The 26872-nt window shown below is 40.0% G+C and overlaps 1 protein-coding gene across 2 annotated transcripts; it reads right to left on the reverse strand.

Annotated features, from left to right (window-relative positions):
- Positions 1 to 25409, reverse strand: pum1 (pumilio RNA-binding family member 1). Of its 2 annotated transcripts, none has more exons than XM_042011320.1 (23): positions 25302 to 25409; positions 19037 to 19209; positions 17404 to 17526; positions 16987 to 17055; positions 15745 to 15847; positions 13446 to 13639; positions 13079 to 13251; positions 12719 to 12983; positions 12523 to 12616; positions 10935 to 11033; positions 10687 to 10829; positions 10192 to 10330; positions 9881 to 10015; positions 9230 to 9529; positions 8850 to 9077; positions 7591 to 7861; positions 5582 to 5711; positions 5255 to 5389; positions 4401 to 4538; positions 3618 to 3743; positions 3297 to 3418; positions 2885 to 3077; positions 1 to 1767 (listed from the first exon to the last, which is right to left on the reverse strand). In XM_042011320.1, the coding sequence occupies exons 2-23, from the start codon at positions 19196 to 19198 to the stop codon at positions 1636 to 1638; spliced, it is 3474 nt and encodes a 1157-aa protein (XP_041867254.1). In that variant the 5' UTR covers positions 19199 to 19209; positions 25302 to 25409; the 3' UTR covers positions 1 to 1635. The 2 variants fall into 2 exon arrangements, with proteins under 2 accessions (XP_041867254.1, XP_041867253.1); XM_042011319.1 differs by having other exon boundaries at positions 15745 to 15850; positions 25302 to 25408.
- Positions 25410 to 26872: the final 1463 nt, after the last annotated feature.

Below are 26872 nucleotides of genomic sequence, written 5' to 3' on the forward strand. Positions count from 1 at the left end.
AAATTTTCAAAGTTTTTTTTTTTTTGTTCAGTTTGGTTTCAAAATAAAGATCACACAATTGTTTAGAGACAATCTACAACTGGAGTTACAAAAAATAGTTGCCCAGGCAATAAGCATACACAGGTTCTGTTAACTATACACATATGGTTACAGGTGTGCTCGTAGTAAATATACACAAGGCTGCTCCAAATGTACACCGCGCTGGGGCGGGCCGCCTCTCTTTTACCCAAATGGACATTGACAGTATGATACAGCACTTACAGCACTAGAGAAATTCCAAAAAACACAAGAAAGAATCTCCTCTGTACAATCCATGGGTTTACCCATGAAAACAGTCATGAGTAATTTAGGGATCTGGAGGGGGGTTGGGGTTTGAATGAGTAAAAGCTATTTCTCCCGCCCAGCCAGCGTACCCATACACAAATATTTCTTGGGGTAAAGCATTCCTATAAAAAGATCTTAAAAAAACAAAAACAAAAACAAAACATAAGCATGACACCACCAAGTTTAACCAAACGTGTCCAATTGGGAGTCAGTGGGAAGATGAAGTCTTAAGTTAAGCAGTGACATGATAAAGATAAAACCAAGCGTGGCAAATCTTTGTACAAGTACTACGCTGTATAGAAAGGGCTTCTCAAAACAAAAATTTGATATTACAATTTACAATATACAACAACTCATATGTCACAACCAAAGAGGTGAGAATATACACTGAAATGCACAGGTTTTTTTTTTATTATTTTTTTTTTTTTTTTTTTTTTTTTTTTAACCCAGTGAGTTTTTCTTTTTTCTCTCATACCAAAAAGGGTGGTAAAGCACTTTTACATTACAAGGGTTTACAAATGTACAATTATACAGTCAGAAGTATGTGGTCACTACTAGGATACATTATAGATACAGATTCAACATCAAAAACCAGAAAAACTACAAAGTTTTATATATATATTTATATATATATATGCAAAGGTCTACACCAAGTATACACGTTATATTTATAGAAGCAAGACCAGAAAACAAATCTCCCATGCTAAATGATCTGTCTGCTGGTTAGCTGATGGTGTGTGTATTTGTCTATGATTCTGTGACTTGAGACAAATTAAATAGTCGTTCCATCTCAAAGTGGTACATAGCAAGGGATGGGGGGAAGAGAGAGAGGAAGGGACGCCAGGATTGTGTGCGCAGCAGTAGCAAAAAATGAAAGTTCATCAGAAACAACATAAAGAAGAGATGAAAGGGAAACGAATCCAGAGGGGAGTGAAGCGATGGGTGGATCAGGTCTCACCTCTCCCTCCACTCCCTAAACTCCTTCCCCCAGTTCAGCAGGCCTGGGCTTGGGTGGGGGAGGGGTAACAAAGACAAAAAAAAAAAAAAAAAAAAAAAACTAAGGCTGCCTGTAGCAACAGGCTCCTTCCAAAGGGTTGTCATGGAAACAGTGGCACGAGGGGTACTCTGCATCCTCAGTGGATGGGGAATTAGGAGGGTGTGCATGATATTTTCTCAAAGGTCTGACAGGGTCAGTTGGGTGGGGCTGGCAGACACAACAGCATGAGGAAGGTGACCCTGAAGGGTGGTGGAGAGGCTCTCTTCAGGTTGTCGACATAATTTCAGGATGGGCAGGGTTGGAGTGGGGTCAGTTTACATGATGCCATTAGGAGGGCCACAAAGAGGACCCAGGTCAACACCATTCTTCATGTAGTACTTCTCTAGCTTGGCCAGGATGTGTTTCCCATATGTGTACTTCCTCAGGGTGGAAATGTGAGGCCGGATCTGAGGACACACAAACAGTAGTTACGTTGGCTCTTTATGGTAGTTAAAATGTTCTTTGTGGTATTGTCCCTCATTTCTGTGGAGACTGCAGGAAAGCACTCAATGTAGTTACATGCACAGCAGAGCCAAACCAAGCTGTGCATGTAACTTTACAGACGCCGTCTTTGTTATCTGAATGGTGATTTTTCAGCTGATGCTGTGGTTCTAAAAAGGCTGAATTTTATTAATGCAACACAACAGACTGGAAATGATTTACTTGACCATGCAGTGACACATAGTCTTTTAGGCTGCTTTTCAAATCACTTTCTGATGGATTTAGCTGTCTGACAAAAGAAACAGACGTGAGAAAAAGGGCATAAAAGCAGCTTTACTGGGAATTCATCTGTATAATATGCTCTTGCATTCTTTCACAGATGAGCTTTCAGCCTCTTTAGATTGTCAGACTTGCAGTTCTAACAATGCAGACCTTAGATAACTTTGGATAGGGTATAATCAATGGAAGAGGAGGGAAATTAAGATTTGTTAACTCAGGGGTAGGCATGTTTGGTCATTTTAATCAGGTGTGTTGCAATAGGGAAACATCTAAACCCTACAGGACTGCAGCTCTCTAGGACCAAACTTGCCTACCTCTGTTTTAACCCCTTAAAATAAGTAAAGAGCTTGAGCACTTGTTAACAAAAAACAATTATCAGTAACAATTCTGATAAGTGTTTAAGGTTAACAAGTTTCTAAATCTAGAAATAATTCATTCAACTTCCCCTTGTTCATTTAGGAAAATCATTTTGTTTATTGAAATATTAATCACAAAAACATCTTTGTATTAAATGTGTGATTTGGGGATCAGTTATTACCTTATATTGGCTTGTTAAGAGTCTAACAACGGTTTCCAGCCCATCATTCACATAGATACCAGCCAACAGTCTGCACGTCTGAATCTTTCCATGAGATGCTGCATTTTGTCAAGGCCCATTAAGTACAACTGTATGACAGTTATGTCATATAGTATGGCTGTGGCCCATTAGTAATTCCAGTCAACGCTAAGCATGAAGTTCAGAATCTCTTCCACTAGCCCAACATTTAGATTAGATACATTTAGTGACAGTCATTCTTCACCAACCTTATGCATTACGATTTTGCGCTGTGTAGGCTCGGCCACGTCGATCATCTTTTGCACCACGTAGTTGGCATACTGGTCCTTCATCATTGTGTATAAGGCACTGTGGGGGCCCTCAGTCAGGCTGCACACTTCATCTATCAGCACTGCACGTTCTGCCCGAGATGCGTGGGTCACACATTTCTCCACCACATTGCTGGAGGAAGAAGCAAAATGGCGATTTTGGTCATTGAGCTTTGAAAAATGTGTTTACAAAGTAAGTAACAAGACTCAGCAGGGCTAAATAAGATCCTGCATGCTCTATACCATGTTAAAAAGGTGTGGCTGCAGTTAAAGAGACATGAAAGTAAAAACCTTGCTCAGAAACAAACATGAAACCTGTAAAGATGTGTGGGTGTCTTCCAGTGGAATTTACCTGGCAAACTTGTGCTGGCTGAGTCCCAGTACATTGCCTCTTATCTCAGCCACTATTTTACTCTTATCCTCAGCTCGCCCATGCTCCAAAACATGCTGGATCACATAGTTCCCATACTGGTCCTAAATAAAACAAACCACAGAGACACATTAAATAAAACTTGAAGGGGACAGCTGGTGCCTCTGACGTCACACCAAACCCTGCCAATCTCCAAAATCTGGAGGCTCAGAGAGGAGATTATTTAAACCAACATGAGTTGTCATCCTGAAAAATATAAAAAGTGGCCAAAGACACACAGTGATTATTTGTGTGGTTGATTACCTGCACAAGCTGCTCTGTGTGTTGATGGAGCTCCTCTAATATAGGCAGAGTCTGTTCAGGAAGGCAGTGTTCGAGAATGCGCTGGATGACTCGGCAGCCATATGGGTGAGTGGAGAGGGCAAAGACCTGAGACGCATGGAATTATTCAATGTTAGAAATTCCCTTGAGAAACACACACCAAGCCAAGGTGAATCAAGTGAACATGACAACGTACTTTTTCCCCCTCAAAACCTTTTCACTTAGGTGCAGAGAAAAACCCTGACGCAGAGTAGCAAAATTATTATGGACACACCTTCATGGACCAAACCTTCCGCTTCAGGGAAGGTGAAAAATTCCTGATCTACTTCCAGCTACGCAAATCTGAGCCACCCAGTAGGAAATATGCAGTTACATAACATGCAAATGAACGAGAAGTGAAAAGCTCACGAGTAAGATTTACTATCGAAGCATCCTGAGTGATGTGCCACAACTAAAACCTTTCATACTGGCTTAACAAATGGCACATGCATGACCGCAAAAAAGAACACTTTATGTTAATATAACATTTAGCTTTTAGGTAGAAGATGGCTGTTGCCACTGGGCTGAGGTTTCTGTTACTAAGGCAACATAACCTGCCCCTGCAAAGGACTGTATGTGTCTATGTACCTCAGCAGTGACAATTTGCTTGCTGCCTTATGGCAGTAACTGTATGTGTGTGTTTGTGTGTGTGTGTCAGCCAGGCACTGGCAGGCTTCAGTGATTGAACGAGAAAATAGTTTGTGTGTGAGCACAGAAGGGACTCACCTGTCCCTTAAAGGCTTCAATGATGAAGTGCAATGCATGAGGCTGGACACATTCGATACACTTCTGCACAACGTGGTTACCGTTCTGGTCTTTCACACATTTCAGCACATGGCCGTCCAGCTCACGAACCATCTCACTCTGCAGGGACGAGGTGGAGGAAGGGGAAGGACAGCAGAGGGAGAAAGGGATGTGTAATTGCGTGTGTGGAATCAAATATTGCCTGAAGACATTTTGCAAACTCTTTTTCACAGTGGCTCACTGCCCAACAAACAACTCTGGCTTTTAACAGATGCCCTATTGGAAAATCTATTGGGGTCCATTAAGAAGAGATGGATAACTTTCTCTTTTACACCAACACACCAACTGTTTCTACAAGTGAATTTAAGTAAATTATTTCCTGTTGATATCCACGTAGAATTGTCGTGCTACCTGTAGTTAAACATTTGCATATAAACTGTGGTATCATTAGCCTCATTCATTGCTGATGATAAAGAGCATGCAAGAAGCCTGCTGTTACACAAAGCAGTTCGAACATAAACCTCGCACTGAAAATGAAAAATGTTCTCAGTGCAAGCCTCTTTATGTATGCAGCATTCTGATGTATTAATAGCATTTTTTGATCTATGAGGAACGCTCTCACCTTTACAACTGAATCGTGAGTGCAGGGATAATAAATATTCTTTGAAATTGGGACACTAAAATACTAAGCTTTTTTTTTTTCCCTCCTTCAGAAAAAACAAAGCTCTAAACCACACCAGGTAATGAAAAGTTTAATTAAGGTCACTTGAGTGCAAAGACACAGTGTGTTTTGATTGTTTACAAGCTCCCGGTCAAACGGGTACAACTGTACTTACAATGACCTGCTGATCCGAGGGGATGAACTCCAGAGCTTTCTGAATGACCCTGCAGCCATACATCTGCAGAGCCAACGACAGCACATGACCTCGGATCCTCTCAGCTAGAGCTAGTTTCTGGTCCAGGCTGCCAAACTAAACACACACATAAAGAAAACAATCCTGTTACCCCTTTAATCCATTTAACTTAATACCATGCATGCATAACATCCAGAGAACATAAAAAGAGTGTCAGAAAAACAGGTTTAGGTCTAAGGCATTGCAGATTTTCACAAGTTTAAATCTCGGCATTTCAAATCATACATAGCATCAATTTCTCATACACACCTCGAAGAACTTCTGGATAACATAGTTTCCAAACACATCCACCATGAGCTGGTAGGCCGCCTGCAGGATCTCACTGAAGACAAGCTGGCGCTCTGCTGAACTTGCTCGCTCTAATTTTAACTGGATAAACCTTTAAAAGTCAAAGAGGATAAGTATTCACCACAGGTTTACTTGTTTTGTTCTACAAAATTTCATTTTCATTTGCTTTGACAACGAGAGAAAGCCTCAAGAGAAAGTAGAGAGTATTCTTCTGAAAACCACTTAATACCTAGAGGGGATTTATAAAGTCTGGATGACATTGAGGACAAACAAACAAGTACAGCAATAAACTGAGACAGAAACAACTTCTCCATCTTTAACCGGAGGGAACACCCAGACAAAAGGAGATGAATTTCAGACTGGAGAAAGTACAGAGAGGGAGCTGGAGGAACCAAGCAGTCTGTGAGGTGAAGTGATGGATGCCAGGTGAAGATAAAAAGGAGTGAAGGAAGAGAATGTCTGGAATGTGTGGACTGGACATCTTAGTGTATAAATAGATCATTTCAGCGAAAAAGTTTGCATCACAGGCATAGCCGGCTTCAACCCAACAGACCCTGAAACCAGAACCCCAGAGTGGTCTCCAGGGACCCCTGCTGCCAACTTAGCACATCTCTGAAATGTATCACAGAACAGAGCCGAGACAGTAACATCATTGCCTCTGATAATGCATTAAAAATAGTTAACATGCAAAGAGTAAAAAAATACCACCACCCAAACTGTTTGCTAAAAGAGGTCGTGTCTGAAAGACTACCCATTTATGTTCATAGACTCACTCAGTGTCAATGACGGCACAAACTGAGCACAAACCTGAAATACTCAGAGCTTAAGTATTTTTTTTTTTTTTTTGTCAGTGGTGGATATGTAAACAGTAATCTTTTAGGGTCACCAGCAAACATTAGCAAGTCCTAAATGTTCCCATCATCTGTTTATCATAAAAAAGCACCTTTTCTTTTGGTCTAAACCATCAACCTGAACAGTGTTATATCACTGCCCAAAGCCACTGACAGAGCACAGCTTTCAATCCATTCCAGACAGAAACGACTGGCCACAGTTAGGTTTTTAATTTGGAATTAATTATTTAGAATTAAATAATTCTGAATTAAAGTATTCTCTTTTGCGTTTACATAGAAATAGTAATTCTGAATTGAGGTGTACATGGAAAAAACGTTTAATCAGCTTTATTCAATTCCACTTTATATCTACGGTTTGACGTGACGCATTTACGTTTACCGAAGAAAACAAATTACTTCCCGCTTCTTTATTTTTTGGCTACAACATGGAAGACCATTTAATAAAAATCATTTTCGCTTTGATTTTGATTAGTTTTGAAGCAGCAGTTCGACACTAGCATACTACTTCACTTTGGTCAGCTGAAGAGGAGAAGGGAGAGAGGGTATTGTACCGTCATCATGACAGGACAAGGAAACTTAAATTATGATTTATTTTCATTATCAAGCAGCCCTATTACAGTTTATACTCACAAGAGGAACCTGATTATGAGATTTGGTGATTGGGCCAATAGTTCACAGCTAGACTTACCACATGTTTAACTAGAGATTAAAGTAAAGCTATTTACATTTTTTCCCCACTAAATTAGTGCAATGTGGCTCAGATAGAAGATTCAAGTTAACATGATAGATCACAAGTTAGTGTTAAGAGAAAGTAAACAGGAAAAAAGTGGGTTTGATAAAAGATAAATCAATAGAAATTGTCTAATTTGGCTTCTAGCTTGAGGTAATTCCTGAAAATGTATTGCTTATCTTTTATGATTACTTTGACAAATTTTTGCCTGAAGCTGTTGTTTTTCTTTTCATGCATTTAGTGAGTTTACTGCACTGCATAATACCCAGCAAGCCTGTGATATCGTAATAGCTTTTAAGGGCCTTCAGCAGCTGAAACTGGATGGGCAAACATTGCTATTCAGCTGACACAGAGCAGTAGTATAGTTCTGGTAATTCATTCGTGTGTACCTGCTGCCGTGCTGGTCTTGGCTGAACTCCATGATGTGACCTGCAATGTCTCTAAGCTGCAGATTGGGGTAGCGGTTGTTTCTGAAGTCCTCCAGCAGACGGCTCCGGCCTGAAGGCATCACGTCCGACATGCCATAGCGTAGCCGTGACGACGGGAACAGCTGGCTGCTGGGTGAGAAGAGGGAGGAGCCTGAGCTGGCGGTGCTGCGGTACTTGGCCTCGGCACCTGGAGCTGCAGAGATGAAACGACCACTGCCATTGGTCAGGCCTCCTGTGGGATCACACAGAATAAAGATTTGTCAGGTATGACTCAAGAAAACTACAATCTATTCACAAAGCTAAAAATTTACAACAAAATTCATTGATATTTCTATCGTAGAAAACTAGATAAAATACATTTTCTTTCCTATTAGACAATCATAAAACATGGAACTACAGGGATAAATGTTTTTCTGCAACATAACTTTTTTTACTTTGAATATGAACACCAAATAAAGCTGCAGCAATCACTTCTTGCACCGCTTAATATCTCTTTAAAATCTATGATACTACAGGGTTATTTTTTTGTACCATAAAAATGACAATTGAGCCCTGTAACAGAAGTACAGAACAAATGATGAACACCTATAAGATGCATTTCCAACATCCCTATTCACTAAACACCAAAAACTATCATCTATCATAGTGAGCCTTTATATAGCTTTTTGTAAAAAAAAAAGAAAAAAAAAAGGATCTTTGTCAAAGCTGTTCTGCAAGTTTAATGCATTCTCTACGCACAGTAAAAGCAGCAAACATGTTGACACTGAGTGCAACTTGTGTTTATACAAGTACATTCATGTATAAACATAATAGGACATGTCTTCCTAAAACATCTGGTCTTAGTGGGAGCTAAATATTAGTGTTAGGGTTTAGTTAATGTTGGGGAATGAGTCAAACCGTACACATGTACAGAATATAAATAATCAACGACATCTGTAGACTGTAGTTTTTTTTGTTTTTTTTATAACAAGAACAGTTTACTCCCTTCACAAGATGGCCTTTACTGCTGTTTAAATTAGTACAATATGACACATGTTTAAACATTACATACCAAACAGAGAACATATTTGGGATACAAGACTACAAAATGAGCATCTACATATAGATGAGTTAACATTTGTGTTCACCACAAATCAAAATGCATTTTTACATGCACTGATGAGGCATAACACACCCTCAAGACCTGAGTAAATCAATGACCAAAAATTTAAGACACTTACCTAAATTGAGGTTGGATGAGGAGCTGTGATTAGACAGGGAAGGTGGGGGTGTGAGGGAATGGGAGGGCCCCTGGTTAGGTAGGGGCATGCCCACAGGGCCAGGAGATGGACTGAAGCCCAAGGTGCCATTATAAAAGCCTCCATGGCCAATGGGGGTGCGCTTGTACAATTCACTGTTTCCTGTCAGGGAGTCCCGCCTGGAACCATTGCCACCACTCGCGTTAGCCACTAGAGGGAGACAATGACATGAATATGAACCATGGTATTGGGGAAACTGAAACATTAGGCAGATTATTTTTTTATTGACTATTAACAGCAATATTTTATTCCTGGTCATTTTTATTAACCTAAAAAAAAATGCATAAAAGATTCATTTTTACCTGCAGTACCAAAACCTCCCAGGGTGGCTCCAAGTGTGGCTCCAAGGGAGGACGAGGAAGGCTGGCTGAAGCCCAAAGAAGCAGACCCTGGTCCAGGCTGGGCAGAGCCTTGGGAGAAGAGTGAGGAGCTCTGGGAGGAGGAGCTCAGGGAGGAGGATCCATAGAAAGAACTTCCTCCCAGAGCACCGCCAGGGCCACCCTGCTGCTGAGGCTGCTGGGATGTCATGGCACGGAATGGACCATTAGCCCCTCCGCCCAAACCACCGTTGGCACCACCTGCAGAGGCTGCTGCTGCTGCAACTAGAGGAGTAAAACAACTTAGTGATTCCCTAGTATTTACAAAGATTATATTGATTGTTCCATCAAATCATATTTGTGTTTCTAGGGCATTAAAGTTGTTTTTTTTTTATGTGTTACGCATTCATTTTTCAATAAAGTGATGAAAACACTCATGGGTACAAATCTAACCATGGACTTAAATCGTAGTCTCATAATCTCTTAATTGCAAGTTCAGGTTGGATAAAACATTTACAACATCTTGTTAAAAGTCACAACATGTAATCTGTAGTTCAGTCTTTAAAACCCTCTTCAGTGTACTGCAGTCTACAGTTTGGGTTTTAATCATATGCTTAAATTGAATTACTGTGTTACCTGCTTGTGCTGCAGAGGGAGATATGATGACAGAGGCCGGGGCCATAAGGCGGACAGGGCCACTCCTGGCTCCAGTGTTGACCACCAGGGCCCCTGTCTGATCATAATAGGCTGCAGGCGCCAAGACTGGGTACCCTAAAAAAGCAAAAGAGAAATTATACATTCACATTTGTTCTTGTAGATAAGAGTACTTAAAACTACCTTATCTTACTATTAATAACTAAGATATGTGTACTAAAGTGCTGTAAAAACAAATGTATATAGGACTATTTCCAAAGCCATAAAAAATATTTGCAAATTATGGTACTCACCAGGGACACCTGCTGCCAATCCCTGACCAAAAGCGAGGGCCGAGTTCACTGCAGCTGCTGCAACCAGCTGGTCATTCTGCTGACCCTGCTGACCCTGGCTGGGGGTCAAAGGGCGCTGGTTTCCTCCAGCACGCATCACCTTCACAAAGAAGGAGAAAGAAGTTTAAAGTGCCATATTCACTGAATTAAACCATGCTTCAAAAACAGCAAATCTCACTCTAAGCAAAGAAGCTGTTTTGTAGCGTAGACATGCAGTACCGGTGGTTTCTATCAAGTGCATCGCCTGTAGTTAATGTTTAAAGAAAATGCATATACACCACAAAGCAGAATGGTACCTAATAAAATTATTGATTGGCTTATAGTTTATAGCTACAGAGATTTTTCTATTCACCTTTTTTAAGAGAAACAAAACCTGCATGCAGATTTATACTGGCATACAAGAACTGATAGAAACATCTTCAACAGTGGCAGTTTTGGGGAGGTTAACCATCTTACCTGCTGTTGGTTCTGCTGGCCCTGGCTTGCTGCCTGTTGATTGGCCGAACTGTTGGCTGCAGCAGCCTGCTGCTGGAATAGGTTGGCTGGATAGACCCCCCAGGGTGTCACACCATAGTACTGGGGAGGCATCACTGCTGGGCCTAGAAGCAAACAGATAAACATGTAAGGTGTAAGGTCACTGTGTTTGTACTTGTGGAGATTAAAAGCAGAAAGGGTTAGGTAGGTGTCAAACATGTATGTCTTACCAAGTGTAGCTGCTGCTGCAAGTCCTGCAGCGTAGGGGTCTGTTCCTGGTGGTGCAGCACTGATTATGTAAGGATTGGGCACAAATGCTGGGGCCAGTCCTAGTAAACACATGGCGCAAAAAGGATGACCAGAGTTAAGTCATATTTACATCATGCATCAAGTTAATTAAAAGAAAATCCTTTTAAAATGGAAAAAAATACTCAGAAAATCCTTAATTAGACTTTGATTACTTATAAAATATCTCCATGTTTGTAGTCATTAACCAGTTGTAAATCAGTTTGGGACTGTAGGCATTACTTGACTTAGAATAAACTTATTAACAGCACATTTACTAATTACCATTTCATTGTAATCCTATGGAGAGTTTTGGAATTATTTGGCATTACTCTGACCACAGAAAAAAAAAAAGAGGCCCACACTATTAGTTTGCTGGACTTCCTTTAGCTTTCATTTCAACATGTGTTCACTGTGGCATAGTTTCAGTTAGCTTATGCAATTTAACAATTTTCATTTCCACCCAGTTATATAAATGATCTTGTATTGATAATGGGAGAGGCAGATATGCAAAAAAAATCCTCTCCAGCAGAGCCCAGCGGGGTTAAGGTCTAGACTGATGCCTAATCCATGTGTGAAAATGATGTCCCATGCTCCCTGAGCCACTCTTTCGTAATTTAAACCTGATGAATTCTGGAAATGTCATTTGGAATATGCAAATACCATTTAAAAAAAGACAGATGGAAACCTCTTAAACTGAGACCTAAACCATCATAATGTTGCTGTACGGTAAGAACTAGGCAAGAGGGGTGCAACACTTTGTCCACTGCTCCTTTTGCCCTAACGTGCCCATCGCCTAACACTAGGTAACTCAGACCATGCTAGACCAAAAAAACTGAATCGGAATCAGCATATTTTTAAATGCTGTGGTTGGAGAAAAGAAACTCCTCAGCAGATCTGTTTTTCACAGACATTTATCAGCAAGACTGTGCAAAAGTTACCAAGCCAAACTTTATGCATCTTGGTGGAGAGGTGGAGCTTGGGTAGATGAACAAACCAACATATTTTGGTATGAACGTATAATTCAAAATAGATCTAAAAGAATATTTGTGTATTCCACTCCCTATGCTTGAAAGGTGCTTCAGGTCTGAAAGGGTTAAAAGACAGTGAGTGAAAAGCTCTTGGCAGACAATTGCACTCTAACAAGGGTGCCCCTCAAGTTATATGTTAAATTTCTGTGAATGATGTTTTGATGGCACTTATTGGACACTATTAGATTAAGGTTAGGGCATCTATGAATATAAGATCTGCTCTTCTGAACAGGCACACTAAAAGAAAAGATGGCTGTCGTTTAGCACAGGAGGGACACTGTGATAAAGTAATGTTCAAAACCAGCACACAGGGCACAAGGCATTGTGACAGTTTTAAAAAGAAAGATTAGAGAGAGAACGGTCAAAAGGATCCAGAGGCTTTCTGACCCTCTGACTTACAAACCAATAGTAGATCCAACTTAAATTAAGCTGTTCTTATAAGTAGATATTTCACACACATTAGTTATTTGATATACATTTACACACATGCGCAGAGTCTTACCAATGTGAGGCTGCTGTGCGGCTGCCAATGCGTACTGCTGTTGCTGGGCTGCTGTTAACTGCTGCACGGCCAGGGCATTGTTTCTCTGAAACAGCTGTAAACAGCATGAGGGGAGGTGAATCATACTTGAACTGAGCCTCTAAAGAGAGCTAATGACAAATTAATAAAGGCTGCTTTCTCTGCTTCCAGCCCCTACCTGCTGCTGGTTAGTGTAATCAAATAAGCCCACAGTGGGCGCAGAGTCCATGGGCATCTGAGAGTTGTAATCAAACTGAAGTGGCTCCATCACCGACTCCATGGGGTCCATAGTAACACCACCTTGCTCCACACCAGAGAAGTCCTCAGGAGGTTTGGGACCTCCTCCACCCCCTAGGGGTGTCAAGCCTTCAGCCCCTACTCCCCCAGGACCTCCCAGCAGGTCACCCTCAGGGCCAGGGGCGGGCATGTTGCCTGGGGGACGACTGCAGGGATGAGAGAGACGCAGAGGTTCAATTTAAATCCGAAGAGTGTTTGAATAACAACAAATTTTCTAATGAGGTGTCACACTCTGTCCTACCCAAACTCCTTGACGTCAACATCGAGGCCATTCTGTACAGGCAGTCCATTAGGGTTGATGACATCACTGATGACATCAGATTCACCTTCTGTTAACTCCTTTAGCTTCTCTCCCTCAAATGCTGTCTTTGGCTTTTCCCTCTTTTCTTCTTCTACCTCTCCATCCCTCTGTCCCTGAGAAAACACAAAAATACAACCAGACCAAAACTAATGTTTTTCTTCTTCTTTCAAAAAGGTTTACAAAAAGTCAGAATTAACAGTATCAGACAACAAATATGCAAAAAACAAAGTAAACAAGTGATAAGATTGATGACAATGATAGGCAGTAAGAAAAAGAAAAAGAAAAGTAAGGAAAAACGCTGACTTACATATGGTCCTTTTCGAAGGCAGGAATCTAGTTTGTCTGCTGGCGAGGAGGACAGAACATATTCCACCATGCTGACTCCTAACCCCCCACTTTCAGATCGCGGTGACATCACTGAGCCCACCCCCACTTCACCTCCACCATGGAAACCTTGGCCTGGCCGACGGGACACCATGATTGGCTGAGACACTGAGTGATCTGTCACGACAGGAACCGGACATATTAGTAACTACAGATAAATAATAAAGTTGTGACAGGATGGAACCAAACAGAGTAATCATAATTAGTCTGTTACGGGGTTAGCGGTTAGCTACACCCAGCTGTGAAGTCGTGATGCATTTCCAAACTTCATTTGCCATAAATTGCCTAAATGCTGTGATTTAAAAAAAAAAAAAATGTGTGTGCATGCACATGTCTGTTTGTGTGGCATCAGGACCAGTGTTGTTTTGGCAGGCATCTCAGTTTTAGTCGTCATGACGAAAATGTTTATTAGTTTTAGTCACGTTTTAGTCATGTCTAAGTTTGATAGTTTTAGTCTAGTTTTCGTCAAATAAAGTATTAGTTTTAACTAATTAATTTAGGTCAATAATACGTATTAAATAGTGGAATTAAGGTTGACAGGTTATAACAAGTATTGCAATTAATAAAACAAGTTAACCTTAATGCTTTTACATAATAACCAGATCCTTTACCCATCAACAGGGATGCAATGCTGCCGTGCTATACTTAACTGCTGTTGGGCAGAAACCTTTTATTTCTATATTTCACATTTTTTCATGAACTGATCCCCTACTTCATCATACAAAAATGTCACACAAGAAAATAGCAGATCTATAAGTTCAACATATAGCAACACGTGAACTTGTTGTTGTGAGCTAATTGTTTTAGACTTGTTTGTTTTAGAAGGTTTCCCAGCCAACAGCAATCACTTACTCCTAAAAAGCAAAGAGCAACAACATCCTTACTTTGGTAACTGTGGCTTTATTTCTGAGAATTTTCTAAAGTGCATTACTACACCCTGAACATACACATGCCCAAAATATGAGCAATGGATGAGGAACACATGCTTAACTTGACCTGGTCTGCCAGTGAAATTATGATGGATTATAGTTCAAATATGTCCATATATCGTTTTGTCGCTTCCACCAAACCCCTTTGTCGACGCTGCCGTCATGATTCATCTTTGTGTTATTGGATGCGTCTAACTGCTGTGTGTGTGGTTCAGCCAGCTCAGTACGTGTGTGGATGTGAGTGAACATGCACGTGGAGGGAAACGTGCATCAGGAGTGAAGAGAGCGGAGAAGTGGTGCAAAAAGTATGAAAGAGGTCTTGTAATAAAGCCGTTTCTCAGCGCAACCGCTGCGTTTCTGTCCTTGTGTTTCACCCCGTTAACAAGTGTAGAGAGGAGCGTAGGGAGTTAACCGAATGCTACTTCGGCCCTGGAGAAGGACCACAGTCAGAAGAGGACAATGGGAAAGAATAAACTGCTTGTCTGTGTGCGCTGCACGTCTGGTGGTGGGCGTGGCCAAGGTGCAGCAGCACTGCTGACTGACAGATTGCGCTTGCAATAGGCAGAAATGTCCTGCATTTTTAACGTCGGACAATCAGCCCTTTAACATTTTCGTCTTGTCTCATCTCGTCAACGAAATCTCACAAACGTCTCGTCATGTTTTCGTCATCAGAGAGCCATTTTTAGCTCGTCACTGTCTTGTTATAGTCATGAAAAAAGTTTCGTCAACTAAATAAATTCGTCATCGTTGACGAAAACAACACTGATCAGGACAAAGAGCAGCTATGACATGCCATCATGGAAATCAGAAAAATAAGATCTGACTGTTTAGTTTTTTGATAGAAGAACACAGTATAAACCTGTTCTAGAGGAAACCTTCTAGTGGGGACAATGGGTCTCATAAGGATGCTAAATTTCATATTAAAACTAGTCTGAGAAACTCAAATGAGCTCATGCATATCCCTTTCTGATGTAGTGCACTGCTCTGGGAAAATGAAAATAAAAATTAAATCAGGAATATTTTTGCCATTTCTACAGAAATAACCACACTGCTTATTTGAAGCAAGAAATCAGCACCTGGGAGATCATGGGAGAGATTTCACTTTGACACCAGCGTTTGATTCAGACAGGAACCTAAATATTTTTTCCCTACACTAACAGACAGTGGTAGTTTCTACATGTGCTTGTAGGAAGGAGGAGAAGAGAAATATATTAGAAAGCTCCTGCATTCAATTCAATGAGCTGTATGGCACCTTATAAAAAAGCATAACCCAAATTGTTTAAAAAAAAATACCTGAGGCACCCCATGCACTGTCCCGCCACTGGTCCAGAAAGATCCCCTTTGGTCCATCTTTCCCAGAGTCATCCGTCTCCCAGAACTTCTTACCAGTTAGGAGTTGCTATAGAAACACAGGACGAAAGGAAAAACAAGATGTTGGAAAACATTCCTAATGTGGAAAAAAAGCAAGTACTGTAAGCACTTTGACTTGCACAAGTAATTTTTAATAAACAACCCCAATGAAAGCTAGGCGTGTAAATGCGTGTTTTAAATTTAAAATGCCAATAACGGAATAGATTTTCCAGTTCTTGGACTCTGGAATCTTATCAGGAGTTTACTTGTTTATCTTTGTATCTAGCCTCACTTTCTATTACACTTAGCAGTTTTTCTTCCTCCACCACATAAAGACATTCTTTGTGAAAACTTATGTGAGATGAATCTTCAGGCAACAGAAACAAACTCAATCTGAAACTCTAAACATCTTTCATTTCTAGGAAAAACAACTTTTGTAGGAAGTTTCTGTAGCTTGTTAATATAATTCTTCTTCTTCTTGATATTACAATCAACAGCAGCAAATAAAGCCAAATAAAACATTCATCAGCACCACGAACAAGCTAAAACTAATTATAGGCCATAGCCCAACATAACAAACAATTTTGTATATTATTATTGTGTATATTGTTACCATCTTTTATGTGTGTGAGAAAAGAGAAAAACGTATAGAAATGTTTTAGGACCATGCCTGTCGTTCGCAGAAAAAAAGGCTTGAATGTGACAAACACTCCACTGAAGCCTTGTTTAATTTGAAACCGGCTTTCAACCAGCATTCAGAAAAGGAATTGACATTGTTTGCTTGAAGGCAAACAGTTCTGATGGATGAAACCATCTGGAAAAGAATCTGATTTACAACACCAACAGCCAGTCCAACCAGCTCAAATGAAAAAGCAGCTCTGCTCAATCTCTCGGCTTTCAAAGCTCTTCATTCAGGCAAAACAACGCCAACTCAACGTGACTTTAGGCTGAAGCATACAATGTGTTTCCTGTTATTCAAGTTTGACCATCTTTGCTTTATCCATTATGTTCTGATAAAGGCAAACCAACAATATAAACACTGTAAAATACATCACAGTCCTTTTAATGTTAAGTGTTTACAACTGAAGTGTATGAAACCACACACTTAATGCTTATGATCAGTTAAGATGTTAAAACTGTATGCATCATGATCTATAGGATCCTGAACCAAAACTCGTGGCTCACCTCTCCCATGGCACGTCCCTCCAAAGCCAGAGCCTGGAAGTCATGGTTCAGCTCGTCCATGGACCTCACCTGCACATATTCAACCCACTCAGTCAGAAAAGGATGCCAATTTGTACCACTCAAACTGGCCAAATATATAAACTTTAATTACTTGAGTTAATTAGTAATTACCTTAATAAATTATTCTCCTAAAACATTACTTCAGCCAAAACTACGTTAATGACTCAACAGATTGTTAAAATCAGCTATCAAAATCTGCACTTTGCCCTCAGCGTGAAACTGAATCTATAAAAGATGTTTGTTTTTGCTAATTACTCACTATGTACGCCAACGTTTGTTCTGAAGCCAGAGAATTAGGTCACTGAAATGCCAGTTATGTCAGTTATACGTTGCTATTTGTACATCATCATTACCTACCTGACAATCATGGATGTTGTCCCCAGTGGGCCAGCGATGTTTGCCGGGCTGTTCGCCATGCTGCCGCTGGAAGAAGTAGTCTACCATGGCATCATCCTGGGAACGTCCTGCACCCGCCACACCCTTAAATGAGACAAGAAAGTACATGTACATCGCTCTAAAATTATCTCAACAGTGGCAGGCAAATCTCTGACAAAAAGAACTGGAGAACTGCCACCATGAACAGGCTTTAAATTATTTATCAGTGTTTTACTGAGTAGCTTATGATCAGATTTAGGCACAGACTTTAGGAGCAATAAACTAAAAAAAAATGTGTATAACTCTATAAGGGGGATGGTGAAGGCAAATACTGACAACACAATAAACTGAAGCAATTGTTTTCTAGAAAGATCGTCTAGAATAGGCTTAACAAAAAAATATTTTTATTTAAACATTATATATTTCATAACAGAACACATACATTAATTACTCAACATATCTACCTCTATAACTGAGGAACTAAATTCGTAGGTCAACATGTATAGATGCACTAAAACCACATCCTAACAATTTTTTTTTTTTACGTCATGGCATTAGATATCACCGAACACCACAAGACTTTTAGGACTACATGCTCTCAACTGAAACTCAAATACATTCAAATAGGAAGAAACCCCCACCCCCCAAACAACACCTTAGGTGACTTCCTCACTACTCATTTTCAGTAAAAGTAATTTCCCCACATGAAGCTACCATCAGAAAATCTACCCTAAACACATACTGGAAACAGGTGGGCTTAGTCATTTGCTGACAGGAAAAGCCTGGAGGAGGAAAAGTAACTAAGATATGAGACCAAACTGGAACTTATCGACGTAAATCTGTAATGTGAATTACTTCATGCTTCCAAACTAGAATCAAATGATTTAGTGTCTCACAGCTTTAGCTGCATTTATCATACAGTAATGTTAGCTCTATGAGCTAGGCTGATTTTAACTTATTATTTACTTATCAGATAGCCAAAAAAGGCCCAAGGCCAGAAGATATGACTGCAATAATTTAGTTGAAGAACTCTTCCAAATGAAATGCAAACATGAAAGCTCAGAATGAATGCTTTTACACACTTACAGGTTAAATAATAATAATAATTCTCACCCTTCTACTGTGGAATTATAGAAAACATTACATGTACAGCTATATATAATTTATATATGTTTTTTGCTGCATAGGAAAACCTTTGCATGATGACATGAAGCTTTCTTGTGAGGTAAAAATGCGCTTAACTAGGGAGGTTATTGTGGTGAAATAGTTCACTTATTAAAATTATTACAAAGGTTGCGAAATGGCTAACAAAACTGAGTGAATGGATGTCTCCCTTACTGACCATATATGTTGCTTCCAGGTTTCTTCTGTGAGCCCATGTTGGACTACTTTATCAATCCTGTGACATGCCAAACCATGATGCAACTGGATTGAAGGGCCCGCAGTGGCTGATCCATGCCAGCCTCGTCTCATCTCCTCAGTGTCTAATTAGTATTTACTTACAGGAAACATAAATAATCTAAGCTAGTAAAGTCTCTTTGTTTTCAGTTGTTCTCCTTTACATACACCCATTTATGAATGACAGTGAAAGGTGGTGTCAGAGTGATGGATATACCTGCTGGCTGGGGGGTGTGGCCTGATGGGTCTGTCCAGTTTGGGGGGCATGTCCTCCGCTGCTCAGCACCACAGGCATGCTGGGAGATGTACTTCTATGGTGGGGGCTGAATGAATCCTGCCAGAGCACTGCTTTCCTCTTCAACACACACACACTGCTCATTCCACCACAGCCTGTACAAAGAGACACACATGCAGACAAAAGCATAATGTTCAACACAATGAACAAACAAATTTTTGATGATCTTTGCCAAGTTTAACATGATATCTATTCATTAAAAGGTGCTGTTTAAGACAGTTACATTGACTGGATGCTGTAATTTAGCACCAGTGTCACACCAAAACAAAAAAAACAAATTGAAAAATCAGCAATGACTTATAAAATCTGTAACAGTTTGCAGGGCTCTAATATTGCAACAGCCAGATCAAATCAGACTCTGATCTTATCTCATTCTTTGTGGAAAACCATTAAAGCATGTGGTTTATTCTGCAGAAAGTTGCATGAGCCTTGATGTAATTCAGCTGCCTGTCCTTAGCACCAACCCCATAATCTTGGACTTCACTTGACCATTTCTCCCTCTGCTATTCACAAGATTTGCTATAACCTGGATGACCACTGTAAACAGAACCTACAGCAGCTAGAAAACGGGTTCATGTGATACTAGATGAAGCTCACAGCAACCACAGAAGAGAATGAGGACTAACTGTAGCCAGCTGCAGTCCAAGACAGTGAAGAAAGAATCCATCTGCTATACGAGACTTGTTAGAGACACAGCTAAATATACTGACCATGTTTTTAATTTGTCAAACTTTCTGGCCATACAAATATTTGCAAAGCAGCACTTATTATATGGTACCATCTCATTAAGTTGTTTAAGAAAATAAAAGATTGTCTTCTACCATGTGCATGTGACAAATGAACCAACTCCCCACTGTGTTAAAAAAAAAAGGAATTAGATTCTTAGATGCCATTCGATCCTAAAATTTAGTATCTAGTTAGCAATAATTAGCATAGATGTCAATACTTAAATGCCACTCTGGTGTGTGCTGGTTCAAGAAAAGGACCATCCGCCTCTATATTTTAAACAGGCACTGCAGCGGGCAGCCCTGCACCTACAGTTTCTCCCTAGAGGACCCATTGTTTACCGTGTTGCCAACTTAGCAACTTGTCGCTATAATCTGCAAATTTTTAGATCTCTTTAGTGACTTAAAAAAAAGAAATAGAAACAAAATTTGGCAACTTTTTCTCGTGTTATTAAAGACTTTAAGACTGACGTGAAAACGTCAAGTTTACTCTTCTTAAGTCATAGGTCCTACCGGAGGCCCCTCCCCCGTCCACATAAAAAGAGGCTCGTACTCGTGCAGGAGCAGGAGCCCAGCTCAGACGTTTTCTTTTGGTCCATAACCAGCCTGAAAATTAATTGCACGAAGCTGCTACTGGCTGATCACACCCTTGCTTACAGTCAGCTATTAATGCCTTTTAATGTAGACAAAAACACTTAAAAACTCATTTTTAAAAATGTTTTTAATTGATCTAGTTAAAAAAGTTAAAAATCCTAACTAGCCTGTTGTATTTACTTGGTCTCAAATATTATGAAGAAAAGGGCACTTTCGTAAATAAGTAAACTAGTAAGTTTTGCATTTTTTGCAGCACGGTGAGCAAACAGTCTGACAACACTGTTCAGACCATATGAATATTCTGCAGTAACTAATGGAGCTTTAAAATAATGTATTTATTTTATACTGTTAGTGTCTTTTCTTATATTCATTAACATTTCTGTTGTGTTGTTTGGATTCTGTTATTGTTGTGGTGTTCTGAAAATTTCCCCCTTTATAGTACTGAAAATAGTACCAAGTATGGAGCACCATCCTTAGTATCAGTATCGAGTTTGAAATTTTAGTATTGTGACAACCCTACCCTACCCTCCACCCACCCAATCCCATCATCTTTGCCACAAATAGAATCAAACATGGGAAACACTGCATCACCAGCTGAGCAGTGCAGACTGCACTCAGTCATCTTTTATACAGCGGTGAAGGAGGTCATGCCATGAGCAAGACCAGCAGCCAAAACAGAACAGAGAAGCTTGGATTACAGCAAACACCAACTAAAAAACACACTTTTAGCTACAAGAGCCTTTACTGAGGAACTTCAGACAGAGATTAGTGTCCAAACCCCTGCCTTACGTAGTGGGAAGATTAGTCAAAATCTTCTAAATGTGTTGCACATTAATCTAAGGAGCAAGTCTGAAGCAGAGTGCACATGTTGCTACGGTAAAAATATGAAGACGCTCTCAGCTGCAGTCACAAAATCCACAATATGGCTCTTTGTGCCAGCGGCATGCTAGAGTGTGGGTTTTTACTAGTCACACAAACAACAACAACAAATAATTTTTCCTGATTGGCAACTTTGAACTCATGGTCGCCAGTCCCTCTCATTTCTTCTCAAGATAGCTCAACTACTGCCAACTCAAGCTGTGCGCCGTCTCTCCTTGGCTGATTAAACCATGTATGGGGTAGGGATGCGCCGATCCGATATTGGTTTCGGTATCAATATTGAAAAATATCATAGATTGGGTATCAGTGTCAATGTGCATAAGCTTGTGAAGCTTATTTAAGATTGTTAAAGTTGATTTAAGATTGCTGCACTGGTGCACAGTTGTTAAATAAGTAATTCAGTACATTTATATCTGCTTGTTTTTAAAATTAGGAAAGAAACTTAAGTCAAGTCTGATGTTGCCTTGCACTAAAGAAAGATCTCAGTCTTTACCACACAATGACAAGTAATTTTTTAGGTAATTCAGTGCTGTTTTTCTGTATCGGTGTTGGCCGATACTAAATCTCATTTCAATATCGGAAGTGAAAAAAGTGGATTGGTGCATCCCTAGTATGGCTGGGATATACTTGCTGTGAACGCAAGCGTACAAGTCAATGTTCCTCTACGTTCGTGTATAAACTTGCTACAAACGATGGAAGTACGGCGAGGCCAAAATGCTCAATACTGGAAGTCACCGCAACCAGCAGTACACGGCACTTGGACTTTGAAAATAGTAAAAACGTCAATCTAACGGTCAACATTGTATTTCTGGGGCATCAAAACCCAAAACACTTTGAATCTGTTGCCAACTGTTCAGGTACAAGTGTTTGTCACTGTGCAATGGGAAGAAAAATCTTACAGACGCTGGTAGTTACGGACAAGGCCCGTGAGACGGTCTTCAAAACTATCTGCCATTGTGTTTACCTCAGACCTGTCATGTTCATGCTCTTGTTCAAATGAGCACCCCCAGCGTTCAAGTCAATAGTGCAACTCACGCACACGAGACGCTACATCGCGTCAACGCAAGCCAAACGAAGGCTAGGAACGCATGGCAGCCATGATACGTATACAGACAAGTTGCTAACAGCAAGTATAGAGATGTACAGATAGAGAACATGCACAACAAATATGTATTTGGTCCTATTTCAGTTTGTGTTGTAGACTTCATTCTGCATGTCAACAACATGTCATCTGCAGAGAGCCTTGCAGACAATCATGTGGAGCCTCATGCACTCTCCAATACAAAAAAATATTTAAATTATACAACCTTAACAATAACCAGTTTAGAACGAGTGAAAGAAAGCAAATCATTGGTTTTTATGTTCCTAATGGTTTACAATCAAGGTTCAGAGTCGGCACTATAGTGTAGACCTTAATGCATTTCTCCAACATGAAAGAGAATGAAGTCATGTTTTCTCAGGTCATTGGAGACTATATTTATTGCTGTCATTAAAGAAATAGCCTATGTTTTATTATACAGACGAAATGAGGGGGGGAAAGCTGTATGTCAAACTACACACAATGGCACAATGTATTTTACAAACCTGCCATACGCTAACATGAGAGGACAGCAATAACAAATATCTTCATGAAGGATGAAAAGTGTTTTCCATTCTTGAGAATTTATATCAGGAAGTATAGACTCAACATGAAGAAAAAACTTTAACAATGCCATAAAAAACTTTCTAAAAATGAATAGGTAAATGTGTCTAAACTTTTGACCACTATATGATCAAGAAGAACTGAACAGTCATTAAATTTGTAATGTTCTCCTAAAATCATCAAATTATGTGCTAAATTTTCAGAAAAATGTCAGAAAAGTCAGGAAAATGTACATCATACAGTAAGTCAAACACCTGTACATCAAAGATGCAACTTGCCATTAAACTTTAATCTGCACAAGACCACTGAAAATTAACTTTACAAACCGACCCATGGACAGATAACAGAGCTACCACTCTGCAGCAGCATGACATCTTGTAAACAAAATTTTACCTTGTTGTATGTTGAAACACAGTGGTGTGAAGTCCAAAAAGATAAATGCTAATCACACAAGAACTATGAGCAATATAAACAAATTAATTTTACACACACATCAAAGTTATGTGCATTTGCTTCAGGTCACTAATTAAATCGCCCCTCTATGGTTTTGGACGTTCTATCTGTCGAAATGTGTTATGAAACTACACTCAAGCATGCCCTGGGGTGGGATAAGGCTAAAGATCATTATTATCTGCTGAAGCAGAATTTCTGATATAGTGCTATCACAAGGGTAAACACTTGTGAGTTAATAAAAGTGTCCTGCAATAAATTCATACCTTCATGAAGATGAAGACAAGAATTTACCTATTTGATTAATTGGTTTTAAAAATACAAACAGAAATACAACAAAACCCAGAATCAACAACTCCAGTCTCCAAAATAACCAGAAAGTATAATAAACACAAATTACTGGAAACTGTTTTACACAGCATTGGTCTACATTATCTGGGCCTTAAAAGTATGCAACGTGTATTGCGTAAATTAGAAAAACAATTCTATCTAAGTATGTGTGTACAGAGGAGATAGTGACTTTATTTGCAAGACATAGAGACAAACTTGTGGTCCTCATTTTAAAAAGGTCGGTGGGGGTTGTTACTTAACCTGGGTAAAGAGTGATGGATGGACTATTAACTATTGTAGTAATAAAATTCCAAGAGCAACACAAAGGATAACGTGTTTGTCATGGCCAATATTTGTAACAACAGCTTCAGTGGTGTTTATCATTAAGAAGGGTATAATTTGTATTTTACAACCCCTCTTTATCTAGCAAGCTCTAATCTCTCTCAAAATTTGCACTTTCAGATTAGTGTCCCTACAGGCCATGAAAAAGGCAAACACTGAGCCATATACAGTAATTACTTCTCCAAGAGCCTGACACTATGAACCTTCAAACACTTGCAGCTTTCTCTCAGTCTGCTGAAACCAATGTGCAACATGCCAACTCCGAAGATAAAACCATGAACCAGCCAGCTGAACACCTCCAAAAGATAAAAACAAACCAGCTTGCCAACTGATCATTCACATATGTAGCCCTTCCTTTGTTTTCCTGTCCCACTCTTCGTTAAGCAACGAGGAAATGCTAGCTCTTCATTCCCATGCTTCTACATGAAATCAGGCAGAGAAACACCCGGAAATCCACCACACAGCACGGTCATTCCCCCCAAATACAAGCGCACACGGCTTGGTGTGCTACAGGTTTAACTTAGCACCCGGAAACAGGCAGTCTGTTCCATAGTCTAACAGGGTTAATCATTCAATACCCGGGATCAATCCACCGCATACCGGGCAAAGACAGGGGTGTGACAATACGAGCAGAAACCTGCAGCTAGCTGGAGATAACGCTCGGTGTCTCTACATAGTCCAACATTCCTCTCCATGCAGACATGACACAACAAAACGAAAGATATTATATAGATGCTTAGTGGAAAACGCTCGGAACAATTACCGGGGTTTCCTTTTCATGTATGTACTTCCATTCACGCCAGTCTCTGATATGTTATGGAGGGTTCATTGCCCGTGTCTACCTACAATAACACGGCCTCCTGTCACACGCTCGAACCGGTGGCCAAACATGGTCTTCAGACAAGGTTTTCAACAGTGTCGTTAGACTCCGAACATAATCAATTTGCCATTAATAAACACCCAGGTGTCTCCACCTGTCTGCCTAGTCTGCAGCCTCATAGGTCCCGGTGACGCGGATGCTAACAAAGGCCCGAGAGCTGTCTGAAGCGGAAGACCGACACAACGGGAAGAAGGAGGCAGGCAGCTGAAAGGGAGGCAGCCGCTTCAGCCTCACAAAATACTCCCGTTTAGCCCTTCACAAAGCCAACAAAGCAACAATATCCGCATCGATGCCTAAACAACTTACATCCTCAACAATTCCCACCACAGACGAGGTGATACTCACCGGCGGAGAGGATGGATGGTAGCGGATTTCGGCCCCAGTTTCTCTCTGACACCCCAGGCTTTCAGTCCAACAACATGGCGGCTCGACGGAGGAGCAGGCAGCAGCGCTGCATGACGGGAAGGGATGAGAGGGAGCGTACGGTTCATTGCGCCAACCGGGAGGGGAGGAAAGGAGGTTTCTAACCGGACCAGTCTCTTTGTTAACTGTGGGATTGTTTTGTACGGTGTATTTGTTAGGATTTTGTTTGGTCTTCATTCACACATCTTCCAGTGGAGGAGATTTTTTAATTAAAGTTTAGCTTTGGTGTTTGAGTAGCACGAGTAAAACAAAACTTGTATATTTTACACGTATTAGAAGTAAGGTGCTTACTATATATATATATATATATATATATATATATATACATGTAAAACGTTTCAACATTATTATTTCATTTTTGATTATATTTCATGGGTGAATTTACATACAAAGCACCGGGGTCTCTACGGTAACGGGTACTTGCAACCATGGCAACGTGCTGCACCACACGACCAACCAGTGCGTGTCTGCTGGACGCTCTGTTACATCTCCGGAATGTGAACGGACAGTGTGAAAAAGGGGGAGTGTGTGGCCCACGGAATAAAAATACCTCAATGGGAATGTGCCAGACTGGCGACCCCGAGGCTGCAGGCGGGAGTGAAGACTGACCTGGTGTGTGGATGACGTAAGGACGGTGGTTGCCCCTTGAGTAATATCAACACACATTTCTTTGGATAGGCTGCTGCACTTTTGTGGTTGACATCCCGGATTAAGTAGTCATAAATATATATTTTTGAAAGTTAAATATAGGCTATACATAAGAAGAGTTGGGTAACAGTGGATTAGTCTAACTGGAGTTATATAATCCGATCACAAAAGAGTAATAAGTAAAAAACAATCAGCTCAAATTATATTTGAAAAAAAATTCTAATTTGATAACAGTATCTTTAGAATAAAATATTTTTCTAGAACATACTAATGTAAAACACTGTCACAGTCAAGTACTCATGATTTAGCTTTAGTTTATAGTGACTTCATATTTGTTTTTGTTTACATTAAGTCAATACCAGAGATATTAGACAAAGTGCTGCACATCATCCAAAGTACAACATATAAAGCTATTCAAGTCATTTAAAACAAGTTCAAGCAAATTCAAATGCTGCCTGATTTAAATGATTTAAATATTTGCAGCTGTAATTTGACCCAGATGAAATGAGATGTCTGTATTTGTTTCTTATTTTTACATCAGTGGTAAGCCATCAGTTTTATGAAAATGAAATGGGATGAAAATGAATTAAAAATTCTTTATGAAGCCCAAAGGGAAATTTCATTTTTTTTTTTTATATTTTTTATTTGTTATATTTTGTGCAATTATTTAACTATTAATGTAAAGAAACATTTTCAGACATCACTGCATTCCAGATGATCAGTTTCATAACAATGATGGAAAAGAAAGGGTCACAGAGGGGTCACTCTTTGGCTTACATTTCATTTTACAAATATGCTGCTATTTTTGTGATATTGTGCTTTTATTATATGTATCCATTAGATTT

Source organism: Melanotaenia boesemani, chromosome 17, assembly GCF_017639745.1.
Source record: "Melanotaenia boesemani isolate fMelBoe1 chromosome 17, fMelBoe1.pri, whole genome shotgun sequence".
NCBI lineage: Eukaryota > Metazoa > Chordata > Actinopteri > Atheriniformes > Melanotaeniidae > Melanotaenia > Melanotaenia boesemani.

Excerpts from the sequence above, each read along its gene's own strand:
- pum1 (XM_042011319.1), bottom strand. The coding sequence starts at position 19,198 with ATGAGCAGTGTGTGTGTGTTGAAGAGGAAAGCAGTGCTCTGGCAGGAT. Across the intron at positions 13,252-13,445 it reads GCCTTCGAAAAGGACCATAT|GGACAGAGGGATGGAGAGGT; the intron begins GTAAGTCAGCGT and ends GTGTTTTCTCAG. Across the intron at positions 4,539-5,254 it reads CCTCGGATCAGCAGGTCATT|AGTGAGATGGTTCGTGAGCT; the intron begins GTAAGTACAGTT and ends TCGTCCCTGCAG.